At 40.3% G+C, this 14,723-nt stretch overlaps 1 protein-coding gene across 2 annotated transcripts in view; it reads right to left on the minus strand.

The window, feature by feature from the left end:
• Positions 1 to 1,668: 1,668 nt before the first annotated feature.
• The window catches only part of SYT12 (synaptotagmin 12), a 107,352-nt gene continuing 94,297 nt past the window's right edge, over positions 1,669 to 14,723 (minus strand). For both annotated transcript variants that reach the window (XM_033928621.1, XM_033928623.1), the window contains 2 exons: positions 10,596 to 10,729; positions 1,669 to 1,915 (listed from right to left, as the gene is read on the minus strand). In XM_033928621.1, coding sequence (XP_033784512.1) covers positions 1,742 to 1,915; positions 10,596 to 10,729 — 308 coding nt within the window. In that variant the 3' untranslated portion in view covers positions 1,669 to 1,741. The remainder of the gene's footprint in view (positions 1,916 to 10,595; positions 10,730 to 14,723) is intronic.

Below are 14,723 nucleotides of genomic sequence, written 5' to 3' on the forward strand. Positions count from 1 at the left end.
CACATCATAATTACATATCATTTCTTCCAAGAATCTCACAATGGCAACATGTGAACAGGGTTGTTTTTTTAAAAAAAAATTTATGTTGCAATAAATTGAATCATAACAAACTAATTTGCTCTTATTCAGCCTACATTTGGCCAAACAGTGGCCATTGTTGGCTAACTCAATTCAGCTGTATTCAGATGATTGAAAAAGGAATTATAAACATAAGTTTTTTCACTTTAATTTGATTTTCATAATTAAAAGTTGCACAGGCTTTTTTTTTTTTTTAGACCAGTGATATATGGCTCAGCTATACATTGCAGTTTCACACTCGTACCTCTTATGTTAGCCTAGATTGAGGTCTTTGTCCCCCTAGCCTTTTGATTGTGATTTGGAAATTCAGTCTATGTACAATGGATATTTTTAGGAATGGTAAAATAGGAATCAGGCGGACAATCTGCAGATTAACTTTGGTTTATACAAAGCAGTGGTAGAGGTTTTCACTGCACCACTCTAGAAATCAAAATGGAGAAGTGTGCCAAGTAAAGGACAATCAAGCCATTGTGACATCACTGATGAGGTTGGCTCTTAGGCACTGGTGAAATGAGGCATTATGATGTCACAATACCAGCTCTGGTTATCAGTGGCTGAAACTCTTCACACTATTTATTTATTCAATTTTCTATGCTGATCTCCCAAGTAGAGAATGACATGGGGCAAATTTTTTCCCATCCTGTCCCAGCGAGTTCTTTTCCTGTCCCTGCCCCATTTCTGCAAGCTTTGTTCTCATCTGCACAAGCCTCAAACCCTTTAAAATCCTAAGTAGCAACATTCTAGAGCTCAGATTGTGATGTCATAATGCCTCATTCCACCAATGCCTAAGCTCCGTCCTCATCTGCACAAGCCTCAAACGCTTGAAAATCCTAAGTAGCAACATTCTAGAGCTCAGATTGTGATGTCATAATGCCTCATTCCACCAATGCCTAAGCTCCATCCTCATCTGCACAAGCCTCCAACCCTTTAAAATCATAAGTGTTCGAGGCTTGTACGGTTAAGGCAGAGCTTACAGGAATGGGGCAGGAACGGCGACAAAACTCACAGGGATGGGATAGGGAAATCGAGTTCCTGTGTGGCCGTGGACAAATTTGTCCCCATGTCATTCTCTAGTTTCTACCATGGGCTGGCGAAGTAAATGGTCTGACGCTCATGAAATTCCTATGAGCATTGGAACATTGATCTCGCCAGTCTGCAGTAGAAACCTCTAGCAATGGCTTTGTAAAAGGAGCCAAATCATCAGGGTGGCTGTGATAGGCAGATTCCTGTCACATGATCAATGCATGTCTGCTGTTGCACCAGTAGGAAATCTGATTAATGGTATAAAAGAGTAAGCGTCTTCTTTCTTAGTACATGCACAGAGACGTAATTCAACAGGGAAAGATTTCCTAATAATTGATCACTTTTGCAGCTTTTCTGTTCAGCAGCAATAATAAGCAAATTAAAATAGGATTTGCCCCAGAATTGTAAGCAAATGACAGCCCAAGACATCAGTAAAATGATAGAAAAATAACATTAGGATACTAAGATCCTTCTTCTTAAAATCTCTCTATTGTCGTATCTGATGGTATCTTTTTCAGCTCTATTCCTTTGTACTATCAGAAACTGTAACAAGATTCTAGTTCTTGCCTATTCCATCCACTTGCATTATTTAGCTTTTTGAAAGAATTTAGAAACCATACAAACTATTTGTACGGAGATGTTAATTTTGTCGAACTGGGTGCCACATTGAAACTGGTTTTCGTAACGTGGTTAGCATTTGATTCCAGTGAGCCATTCCCATCCCACTTGCCGTGGGCCCAATGATGACATGGCCTATGTTTTCCACTCTTCCGTCTTCACAGCATTCTGCTACAGTTATTCGGAGTGACAGGTCCTGAAAATGATACATCAAAATACAAGAGTGTGTAAATGAGTTATTCTGCTTCTGTTGACTTATATACACAGAAAAATTACCCAACTACAGCAGTGTTGATGAAGTTTGCATCTGACTGGAAGATATACTTTCGTTTTTACAGATCACTGCATCAAAGTTTATGGATTTATCTCCTTACCAAACTTACAATACTCAAGTATGGCAAGATTAGGGTTACCAGACGTACAGACATGTCCTCCTTTTGAGGACATGGCAGGGGGTCCGGAGATTGGTGGAATGGGATGGGCCTGGGGCAGGTCTAAGGGGTCCTGATTTTCCAAATGGAAAATCTAGTAACTCTAGGCAAGATTAAAGGGTCTTTTCACTAAGCTGCAGTAAAAACTGGCCTTAGTGTGCCCTTAGCGGGTTTTTCCTGCATGATAAGGCTGGTTTTACTACAGCAAGTGGTGTGGTAGCCATGTCAGTCCACTTTTAAAGGTAATACCATCAAACACCATGGTATTTTCAACATGTCATTGCGAACTATAAACCAGGGATATCTTTACGATCTGAAAATAAAAAATGTATTAACCTCAAGGAAGCAAGGTTACTATGCAGACACCAGAGCAATGACATTCTGCATAGCTGGTGTTAAGATAGGGGATGCTTTGGTGGGTCAGTTGCGAGAATGTATTGATCAGTTTCAATTCAAGAAACAGCAAAAAAAACAAAACGAAAGAAAAGATAGCTCTCCCCTGTTGCTTTTAAAGATTTTAGTCTGTCATAATTATTATGTTTGTTTTAACTCATGTGATCCGTTTAGTTCTTAAGCGGTATAGAAAAATTTTAAATAAGTAACAAAACATTAATTGCCAGATTCTCTAAACGGCGCCTTTGTCAGCGGCCGCAGATTGCTTGCTTAGAAAGCAGTTATTTTATAGTGCTGTTGTACAATATGTGTGATTTTGTTGTTTGTGTTTTAACTATGAATGTTATTATATTCTGTAATTTGCACAGAAGTAGAGGATGGCGCGAGTAATAAATTTTTAAATAAATACTCTCTACCTCAGAAATGGTCAACACAACGCATATAAAAACAGGCATTCCTGAAGACATACAGACTTAAATGTACAAACATGGCACACAGTTTTAGAAAAGGCCTTTTCAGTGGATAAAATTGGTTTTACAAAAAATCTATGTAGAATTCGCCCCAAGTGGTTCACTTCTTACATCAAAACATAATGAGCGTCAGTTTCCATGGAGATGCTGGGATCCTCATGATCTGACTAATGACCCTCTATTCATACAAGTAAAAAGATCAATGTTTTTGTCTTGTACCAAGCAGCAGACAAGGCTTTGTTGCTTCCTTTGCCTATCAGATGCCTCCCATTATAGGAAGCTGTACAGAAGTGACATGAACTGGAGCATGAAGTAGTCTGTCCCTAGAAATAGTCATTTGTGCATATGTGAAACTTTCTGGTATTTAGTTTACACATTACTTTTATTCTCTTAACATAGTAACATAGTAACATAGTAGATGACGGCAGATAAAGACCCAAATGGTCCATCCAGTCTGCCCAACCTGATTCAATTTAAATTTTTTTTTTTTTTTTTCTTCTTAGCTATTTCTGGGCGAGAATCCAAAGCTTTACCCGGTACTGTGCTTGGGTTCCAACTGCCGAAATCTCTGTTAAGACTTACTCCAGCCCATCTACACCCTCCCAGCCATTGAAGCCCTCCCCTGCCCATCCTCCTCCAAACGGCCATACATAGACGCAGACCGTACAAGTCTGCCCAGTAACTGGCCTTGTTCAATCTTTAATATTATTTTCTGATTCTAAATCTTCTGTGTTCATCCCACGCTTCTTTGAACTCAGTCACAGTTTTACTCTCCACCACCTCTCTCGGGAGCGCATTCCAGGCATCCACCACCCTCTCCGTAAAGTAGAATTTCCTAAGATTGCCCCTGAATCTACCACCCCTCAACCTCAAATTATGTCCTCTGGTTTTACCATTTTCCTTTCTCTGGAAAAGATTTTGTTCTACGTTAATATCCTTTAAGTATTTGAACGTCTGAATCATATTTCCCCTGTCTCTCCTTTCCTCTAGGGTATACATATTCAGGGCTTCCAGTCTCTCCTCATACGTCTTCTGGCGCAAGCCTCCTATCATTTTCGTCCCCCTCCTCTGGACCGCCTCAAGTCTTCTTACGTCTTTCGCCAGATACGGTCTCCAAAACTGAACACAATACTCCAAGTGGGGCCTCACCAATGACCTGTACAAGGGCATCAACACCTTCTTCCTTCTACTGACTATGCCTCTCTTTATACAGCCCAGCATCCTTCTGGCAGCAGCCACTGCCTTGTCACACTGTTTTTTCGCCTTTAGATCTTCGGACACTATCACCCCAAGGTCCCTCTCCCCGTCCGTGCATATCAGCTTCTCTCCTCCCAGCATATACGGTTCCTTCCTATTATTAATCCCCAAATGCATTACTCTGCATTTCTTTGCATTGAATTTTAGTTGCCAGGCATTAGACCATTCCTCTAACTTTTGCAGATCCTTTTTCATATTCTCCACTCCCTCTTCGGTGTCTACTCTGTTACAAATCTTGGTATCATCTGCAAAAAGGCACACTTTTCCTTCTAGCCCTTCAGCAATGTCACTTACATACATATTGAACAGGATTGGCCCCAGCACCGAACCCTGAGGGACTCCACTAGTCACCTTTCCTTCTCTTGAGAAAATTAGGGCCTCAAAGTCTCATGCTATTGACAATAGCTCCCTTCAAGAACGCTATAATTAGTCAATTTCATAGTGGCGGATACAATATGCAACATATATTTTCTTCTATCCCAAGGATCATCAGATTGCCTTATGGATAATATAACTCCACAAATGGCTGCAATCTTCATCGATCCTTTTAAATATTCTTTATATGGTAAATTTACTTATTTAGCATTTCATTTCTTTATGTAACATTTGACTTAGCTTTACAGAACCCCTCGCCAACGCGTTTCAATCACTTCTTCAGGGTCAGGGATGTGCGTATTAATTTAAGCTGACTGTTTTAAACCTTTCCGTTTCACTTCACAGAAGCTGTCGCCATTAAATTTTAAATAATTCAAATTTAGTGGCGGCAGCTTTTGTGAAGTGATCATAAATCTTTGAACAGGAGTCATGCATGAAAGATCCCTCTGGAGCCTGAAAGTCATGGATTCTGAATCCTCCCCCCCCCACTTCCCCCAGGTATTATTAGATTGCTAGCTACACAGCACTCCTAACCCCAACCAACCCAGGCAGCAGCATATCGAGCTGGTGATCCTCTTCATGGTCTAGATCAGTGGTTCCCAACCCTATCCTGGAGGACCACCAGGCTAATCGGGTTTTCAGGATAGCCCTAATGAATATGCATGGAGCAGATTTGCATTCCTAGCACTTCCATTATATGCAAATCTCTCGCATGCATATTCATTAGGGCTAGCCTGAAAACCCCATTGGCCTTGTGGTCCTCCAGGACAGGGTTGGGAACCCAGGCAGCAGCATATTGAGCTGGTGACCCTCTTCATGGTCTAGATCAGTGCTTCTCAAGTTTCAAATTTATTGTAGTTTTGATTTAAACACAATATCAAGTATTTTCAATGCGTATAACAATATTAAAAATTTGGGGGAACAAATAAAATCATTTGAGACAATAAAACATACAAACCTATCCATAGTTAATAAAGATACATAAGGAATATAAGGATAAACTACATTTGTTTTAAAAGAAAAAAAATGAAAATAAAAAACATTTGGGAAAGGAGCAACATCAGGAAGGGTATTAAAAAAATTTTAATGAAACTTGGTTTGGAAAAAATGTTTAAAAAAATAAAAAAAGGCTTAAACCCTGCCCTGGAGGACTACCAGCCAGCTGGGTTTTCAGGATTGCCCTAATGAATCTGCATGAAGCAGATTTGCATGCCTGGCACCTCCATTATATGCAGATCTCTCTCATGCATATTCATTAGGGATATCCTGAAAACCCGACTGGCTGGTGGTCTTCCAGAACCACTGATCTAGATGTTCCCATACTAAACAAAGAAGGGCCACTGGATTGAGGAGAGCCTGGTTTTTGGAATTTTTTTTTTTATATATAAGATATAGTATTGAAAACAAATTATTCATTTTCAGGAAATCTTTAATGAATACACATTTATGGCCTTTTTTGTTGTACGGGTTCTTTGTGAGTAGAGATCTGATGACATAAATCCTTTGTGTTGCTTCATTATGAGAAATGAGAAGAATTAAAAGAGTGGATTGGGAGCTTTATTCTTTCACAGCTCCTGAAGACGCTTAAATAGCAAAACACAGCTCTGTATCTGGCTGGACTGCGTAAGCCCTACCGGAACAGCAACTGATTGAGCAGGGAATGATTTGATGAAAGAAGATTGCCAGTTTGCCTGAGAATAAGGATTTTATAAGTGATTTTGACAGCATGCATGAACTATTTGAAAATTGACGGACCAATATATTTCACGAGGGTGTTGGGGGTGGAAGAGCTCCTACCTCTAAACTGTCTTTAATCTGTGAAACAATGTGTGCTTTATTGAATGTTTATTTATGAAATGATTGGATAAATTTGAGATGTTATTTTAAAATTTATTATAAGAGAATTAAAATAGTTTGAAATTTAACAAAATAGCTTCTTTATAACTTGAAAAGTAGGGTTTTGATTTCTTTTCGAAAAGTTTTGAAGTCGCCCATTGCCGTCAACAGATTGGAGATGGAGTGGTTAAGTTTTGCTGCTTGCGTCGCCAGAAGGTTATCAAACATCTTTTTGTGCTGAGTGCCCTTGAGTGGAGGGAAGGCAAAAGGGTTCGGGGATTGCTAAGTAGGCGATGTTACAGTAGTCGAGTTGACATAATACGAGGGATTGTACCAAGATTCTGAAGGCAGAGTTATCAAAGTATGCTTTAATGGATTTAAGTTTCCAGAGGGTGAAAAAACTCTTTTTGATTAGGGAGTCCACCTGATCTTTCATGGTGAGGCATTGGTCCAGAGTTACACCCAGTATTTTAATGGTGGGCTGTATGGGGTAGTTATGTTTGTTGATGTCTAGAGGGGTTTTGGTGTCAAGAGGGCGCGGTGAAGCGACAAAGAATTTTGTCTTCTCAGTATTGAGCTTGAGTTTGAAGTCTGTCATCCAATGTTCCATCAAGTTTATGGCTTCTGATGCTTTTGGAATTGTTTCTGAGATGGAGATGGCAAATGGGATAATAATTGTGAAGTCATCAGCGTAACTGAATAATTTTATCCCCAGCTGGGTTAATTGAATGCTCAGTGAGGTCATGTAGATATTGAAAAGCAGAGGGGATAGTGGGGACCCTTGCGGAACGCCGGATGGGTTGCTCCAGGTGTTGGAGAGATCATTGTTGAAGCGAACCTGATAGGTTCGGGACGAAAGGAAACCATGAAACCAGTTTAGCACTTCGCCTCTGATGCCAATAGCGTCTAGACACTGTAGCAAATTCGCATGGTCTACAAGGTCAAAGGCAGAACTCAAGTCGAATTGCATGATCAGGGCACTGAGGCCTTTGCTTAAAAATAGGTGCAAGTAATCTAAGATGGCCACAATTACCGTTTCAGTGCTGAAAAGCGGTCTAAAGCCGGATTGAGTCTCATGAAGGAGTGAGAACTGGTCTAGATATTCCATTAATTGGGAGTGTACCAGCCCCTCCATGATCTTTACAAAGAGTGGTATGGAAGCAATTGGTCTGTAGTTGGAAACTAGGGCTGATGATTCTTTGCTATTTTTTAGGATAGGGGTTATTATTATGTGGCCTTTGTTGGTGAGGAATTTTCCGTTTTTCAGGTTAAGGGCTAAGTAGTGCAGTAGAGATAGTTTAAATTCAAGTGGTGCCGCTTTCATGATTTCCGGGGGACATGAGTCCAGGAAGCAGTATGATTTGGAGTATTTGTTGTATAATTTGGTATAGTTATTCCAATCTATGTCTTGAAATGAATCCCAGAACATAAGAACATATAAGAACATAAGCAATGCCTCTGCTGGGTCAGACCTGAGGTCCATCGTGCCCAGCAGTCCGCTCACACGGCGGCCCAACAAGTCCAGGACCTGTGCAGTAATCCTCTATCTATACCCCTCTATCCCCTTTTCCAGCAGGAAATTGTCCAATCCTTTCTTGAACCCCAGTACTGTACTCTGCCCTATTACGCTCTCTGGAAGCGCATGTCTGCAGGGGTTTCATTTCCTTGTGTGTTAGCTATATGGTGTTCATTAGGTTCTTCTGTTGGGCAATTGTTTCTTAGTTTTTTAATTTTTGAGTCAAAGTGCAGGGCTAGGTCGTTCGCCGAGAGTAATTTAAAGTTGAGTGTGGGTAGAGTGTAGCGGGTGGTGTCAAATAGGTTAGTAACCAGATTGAACAGCTCTTTTGTATTAACTCCTCGTGAGCTGTTGCAGGATGAATTGATTTTGTTTGAGTAAAATGCTTTGCGTTTATCTTTTATTAGTTGTTTGTAGGTTTTTATATTGGCTCTCCAATTGTTACGATCTGATAATTCTGTTTTTTTCCATTTTCTTTCTAGACGTCTGGCTAACTGTTTCATTTTTAGGAGATCAATGTCGAACCATTTGTTATATTTATTTGCATTACTTTTACTGGTATGTTTAGGTGCCATGTTGTCTAAAATGCAGGTGCTGGTAGTGGTCCAGTGATCCCAAAAATCAGCTACTTCCTTTACCTCTGCTTGTAGTTTATATTGCGCCCAGTAGTTATCTGGGTTGATGTGGCCTCTCGTGAGATGTTCTTTTTTTATTTTTGGTTGGGTAATATGTTTTCGTTGGAACCAGATTAGCTTGAAGTAGAAAGCGAAGTGATCGGACCAGATGTTGTGGCACCAGGTGCCTCCTGGTAATGAGATGGTGGGGTCTGGGAGTTCCTTTGTGGACATGGCTACTACGTCTAGATGGTGGCCTTTTTCGTGAGTTTGTACAGAGGGAGGGAGGTTGTAGTTAAGTAGGGATAGGAAGTTTTTGAAGTCTTTTGTGTCTGTGTTGTCCTCTTCATCGAGATGTATGTTTATGTCTCCTGCGATAATATTGTAGGAGGAACTAAGAGAGTTGTGTAGGACGAATTCGCAAAAGTCCTCTTTGGCTTTTGACCAACTTTTCGGTGGGACATAGAATAGTATGCATGAGAGGGAATCTTCTAAGTGGATGTTACTGATTTTACAGGCTAGGATTTCTAGTTGGTTGGATGTTTTGGAGTCCATAAGTTCGAACTCGAATCCTTCTTTGAGAAGAATTGCTAATCCTCCTCCTTTTTTTCCCTCACGGTTTAGTGTAAGTATTTTGAAATTGTCAGGAAGGAGATCGGTAATTATTGGGTCATCTTCAGACAGTAGCCAAGATCAGTCTGAGGGCAGTATTTTGTAGAGTCTGAAGTTGTTTTATCATGTTGGCAGGACAAGGTAGATAGAGGGAATTGCAATAGTCCAGTAGACCTAAGACTAGGGATTGGACAATTAGCCTGAATTGTGCTGGGCGAGCTGACCAGCATTGGGATTTGAACCCATGACCTTTGGAAGATGAGAGCACGGCTTTTACCTATTGAGCCACAGCAGCTTCTATTCAGGTGCCTCTTTTTGACATGTGAGATAATACCTTAGGGATCTCTTACGGTATGATCTTCTCTTAGCATAGATCGTATGACTCTCAACTGTCTTAACCAGAAGAAAAATTTTGTGAAAAAAGCCTTTAAATGATGTATAAATTGAAGCTTAGAATCAACAATAACACCAAGGATCCTTGAATTATTTTCAATCTTAAGAATCTCGCCCATAGCGAGTTTTAAACCCTTAACAGGCACACTGCATTGTATGATGTTCTTGGGTTAGTCATGGTATGCTGATCTACTGCACAGTCAAGAGCAGTTATTGTCATCACTGGTCAGACTCCAGGGCAGGGCTACAGAGGAGAGTGACAGCTGTCCTGCCACTAAAAGTCTACCTTCTATAGCAAAATCACAATTTTGTGATCGCTGGACATTTCAGCTCACCGAGAGACCACACCAGCAGTGCTGTGTTGGATAGTTTTATAGGAATATTCTACCCAGCCAGCTATGATTTGGGATGGGGGAGGGAGGACCACAAGGCCAATGGGGTTTTCAGGCTAGCCCTAATGAATATGCATGCGAGAGATTTGCATATAATGGAAGTGCTAGGCATGCAAATCTGCTCCATGCAATTTTCTATATGAAAGCTGTAAGGAAAAAAAAAAAAAAAAATCAAAGCTTTTGATATTGGGTTGACTTTATTTTATAAAAGTAAAACACTTTCTGCAGTTCCAGAGCTGAAGACTGGATTTTGCGAAAGAGATTTAAATAACTTAGGGCTCTTTTTACAAATGTGTGCTAGCCGTTACCGTCTCCTTTTAAGCAGGCGGTAGTTTTTCGGCTAGCGCGCGCTAGTCTTTTGCGTGCGCTAAAAACGCTAGCGCACTTTTGTAAAAGGAGCCCTTAATGTTGGGAACAGTGACCACGACGGGCAGTTTAAAACGGTAATTTTGAAAATAATTCTAACAATCAAAGCAATGAAATATTAGCATAAAAAAAAGAGGAAACCTGGGAATAAGAACTAACGAGGACAAATAATAGATCTTAAGGAAACCTGTTAACACCACATTAAACAGAGAAGCTCTCACCTGTAATACAATAGCTGGGACAGAGAAAATCATGGCTTCATTAAAAACAGGGTTGTTATCGTCTCTCTTCACAGCTGTCTTTTTCTTGCTTATCTTTCTGTTGTCCTGAAGAAGGTAGACTTTGACGAATGGGTCTGTTAGAGAGACATGGATTATGGCACTGGTATTAGCTGGCTGCTCTTTGGACTTTTGATAACACAGTTATTGTGGCAGTGATGAATCTAGGGTTTTATGAGTGGAGAGAGGTGGCCATAAGGAGTCCAAGTTTCGACGTTTATTTGTCACTTGATATATCATTTCTCAAGGAATACCTAAACAGTTTACAATAGTTATAATAAAATAAAAATACGCTGAAAAGAAACATAAAAGCAATATCAAATACAAGAAATCATAATTAAAATTATTGGGGTTGACAGTCGAAAGGTACTTACGGAAACAGTGGGGGGGAGGGGTACAAGAGAGTTTTAAAAATACATTGAGATTGAAAAGAAAAGAAAAAAGTCCAACTTTGGACATTTCCCGCAAGATGTACAAAGCTGGAGGCAGAGAAATGGCCAATTTCAAAACCGGCAACACTGGAAGACGTCCAATTTTTTTTAAATCACCTACTTAGATGTCATGGCTGTCAGAACGTACAACCCTTAGGATGTCCAACTTTATTCGTCATTTTTGACCGCAAAACTGCCCAAGTTCAAAATGTCCAATTCCAGGCCATTTGGATGTGGGAGGGGCCAGCATTGTAATAGACTGGTCACATAGACATCCCAACAGAGCAGTGGGACACCTTAGAGTGCACTGCTGTGAACTTCCCATAAAGGGTGCCAGAAGTACATCTCACCATAACCCCTTTATTGTGGTCCCTCTAACACTCTTCCAAAACCTGTTATACCCACCTGTCTACCATCCCTAAAGCCCTTATGGCACTTATATGGAAACATAGTAGGATTTTGGTGGCCTCACATTTTCCAGGCTTTAGGGCCTGGGTCCTCCTCTCTATGGCTCACTAGCCCACTCAAAAGGCTACTTAAGACACCTGTGTGATGCTCTACTAGGCTTTCCCATACGAGATGTTACTGTTCTAGAGAGAGATATATACTGTGGAGGAATCAGTGAGTGTGTTTGGGGAGGTCATAACCTAAGCCCTCCAGTGGTCATCTGATCAATTTGGATACCTTTTTGGCACTTAGATGCTTTTAAAACAGGTCTAGTTCAAATGTCTAAGTTCTATCCAGAACATCTTGGGAAAGGCCAAGTCCAAGCCCGTCCAAAGACCACCCAGAATATACCTCCAACATGCCTCCCTTTAGTTCTGGATGCACAGTGGCTAGGACGCCTCACAAGACGTCCAGAAAGATAGTTTTGAATATCAGCTCTTGGAAGTTTTGGCGAGAAAAGCGTCCAAGTGCCAATTTAGGCTGTTTTGGGATGTGTTAATGTTTTGAAAATGCCACTAATATTCTTGCAACTATGATGCAACAAACCCCATTCCACCCCTTCTCCCCACACCCTGTGTGCTACAACATAAACCAAGTTGAAAGTCCAGAAGCCAATCTTTTATTCACGATATAGTTACGGGTCACCAGGGTTAGAGTAAACCAGAATTTTTTCCCATGTTTTTTGAAAATTAGTGCCAGACTTAGAAACATAGAAACATGATAGCAGATAAAGGCCAACTGGCCCATCTTGTCTGCCCTTTCGCAGTAACCATTATCTCTTTCTTTCTCTGTGAGATCCCACCTGCCTGTCCAAGGCCCTTTTGAATTCATACACAGTCTCTGTCTCCGCCACCTCTTCCGGGAACCTGTTGCACGCATCTACCACCCTTTCTGTAAAAAAGTATTTCCTTAGATTGCGCCGGAGCCTATCACTTCTCCAGAGTAATCTAAGGAAATATATTCTCTATGGCGAGCCTTTCTATCTGCAAAAGACCATTCATTTGCAATCTCCATGCTTGAATTGTAGGGTGTAGTGGAAGATATCCATAGGACCAATAGTAATTTTTTTGCCATAAGGTTAACTTGCTTCAAAAAACCTAGGGCTCCATTTACTAAGGTGTGTTAGGGCATTAACACACAGAATAGCAGGCACTAGACCTTAACGCCAGCATTGAGCTGTCGTTAGTTCTGGCTGCGTAGTGCATGGTGTAGCACATGGTAATATCCTGCGTGCGCTAAAAATGCTAGCGCACCTTGGTAAAAGGAGCCCCTAGTAACCCTCCTGGAGTCATTGAGCAAAGTCATAGATATCAAAGGGTTCTGGAGTCACTTTCATCTCACATTTCCAAAGATCAGATATCCAGGTTTCTAACTGATTCCAAAACGGACTCACCACTTGGCACTGCTGAAAAAAGTACCTGGCAGAAGCCCAAATAGTAGCAACATTCCAGAGCTGAGATTGTGATGTCATAATGCCTCATTCCACCAATGCCTGTGAACCAACTTCATCAGTGATGTCACAACGGCATCATTATCCTATACTTGGCTCAAATAAGAATTGGAGTATGAATGGGCACAGCCACTGACCCTCAAGCCTTGCATTGAAGAATGCTGGTGTAGAGGGACTGAGGGTGAGAGAGACACTAAAGACAGGATGGTTTCCCATGGTTATTCGCAGGGATAGGGACAAATTCTGTCCCCGTGTCATTCTCTGAGATAAGCTAGCATTCTATGAAAGAACATAGGTATCTACTTTTCTTTAAAGAATAGGATCCAACCACAAACTTTCTCACTGCCTAATTAATGGCACCCAGTTACAAAACTGCCTCATAGAGTATGAATAATTCCTGTTTTACTTTGGTTGTATGAATATATCACATTGGTAGAAAAAACTGTAGACCTGTGCTCTATTGACAAAATACATAGAACAAATTCAAAACAATGAGAGAATCTACCATACTTTCTTTTCTTAAAAATTAATTAATCATGGCGAAGATGATTTTCATTCCCTCCGTGGAGACTGCCAACTGCTTCTCAGCAGAGAATCCTTCTTAAAACTGTCTCCAAAATTAGCACTCCTCTTCTCAATATATCAAGATGGAATCTGTTTTATAATGCATATGAAAAGATGTTTCAATTGCTTTGCTGGAGCCTCACATATTTTCATTTTCTCCTCACTGATTCATAGGAAATTTGGAAGACTGTAAGCCTTGCTAGTGCACGATGTACCATTAAATGTGTCAGAGTAGGAATGTTTCCAGGAATAATTTCTTTCAGCCTAAATGAAGACCTCTACTTTGGGCTCGTATTTGTGAAATAATAATCTAGAAGGGGAAGTCAAGGGTTACTTCCACAGTAAGGACCTTAATGCTTCACTAACGGAGATTTCCTAGTAGTGGTTTTTAATGAAAAAAAGAATTCAAATAAGAAACCAAAGACTAGTCTGCATGACATTTGGAGCATTGAGATAAAGCATCAAATTACTGTGTCTCAATGGCCACAAATTTGGGCTTGGAAGCTGAGATGTACGGCGTCGGCATCTATGAGACAAACTTGGGTTTTTTTGTTACATTGAGCATTGTGGACCCCAGTTTACAGAAATTAGATAGCTCTAATAGATGCTGGCACCTCGAAGCTGGGACATTAGATCATTTAATATTCTATTGATAGTTTTGGAAATCCATTTGGGGCCAATCCGGTGGCATTATCATATGACACTGTGTTATTTGGTACTTCCATGAGAGCCAAGAGTCAAATCTCTTCTAATAATAATACATTTTTGCTCATCATGACAGGGGTTACCATACAGCAAATTATGAAAAACTGGAAAAATTGGGATCGGCTGAATTATAACTTTTGGTGGAATTCGTTATGCCAAATCTTAAAAATGGAGTAGGCAATAGCCATACAGCAGGGGCATTTTAACAAAATGAATATTATTTTTTCCCTTTTGTTCATACACGTCCAGGGTGGGGAGGGGGGTGGGAATACTTTATGATTTCTAATGCTTAAGAACAATTGTTGGGTATAAGGGAGGGAGGGGATATTTGATGTGAGTTAGAATTTATTGGTATATTAAGTGACGTTAAAGTATAAAATGATTGTATCTTATGTTACACTTATTGGAAGTTTTAAAAATGAAGAAAGATTTAAAAAAAGAATTCAAATATATTAGTTTAATACCAATAAGAAT

This window comes from Geotrypetes seraphini, chromosome 19 (assembly GCF_902459505.1).
Source record: "Geotrypetes seraphini chromosome 19, aGeoSer1.1, whole genome shotgun sequence".
In the NCBI taxonomy this organism is placed as follows: Eukaryota; Metazoa; Chordata; class Amphibia; order Gymnophiona; family Dermophiidae; genus Geotrypetes; species Geotrypetes seraphini.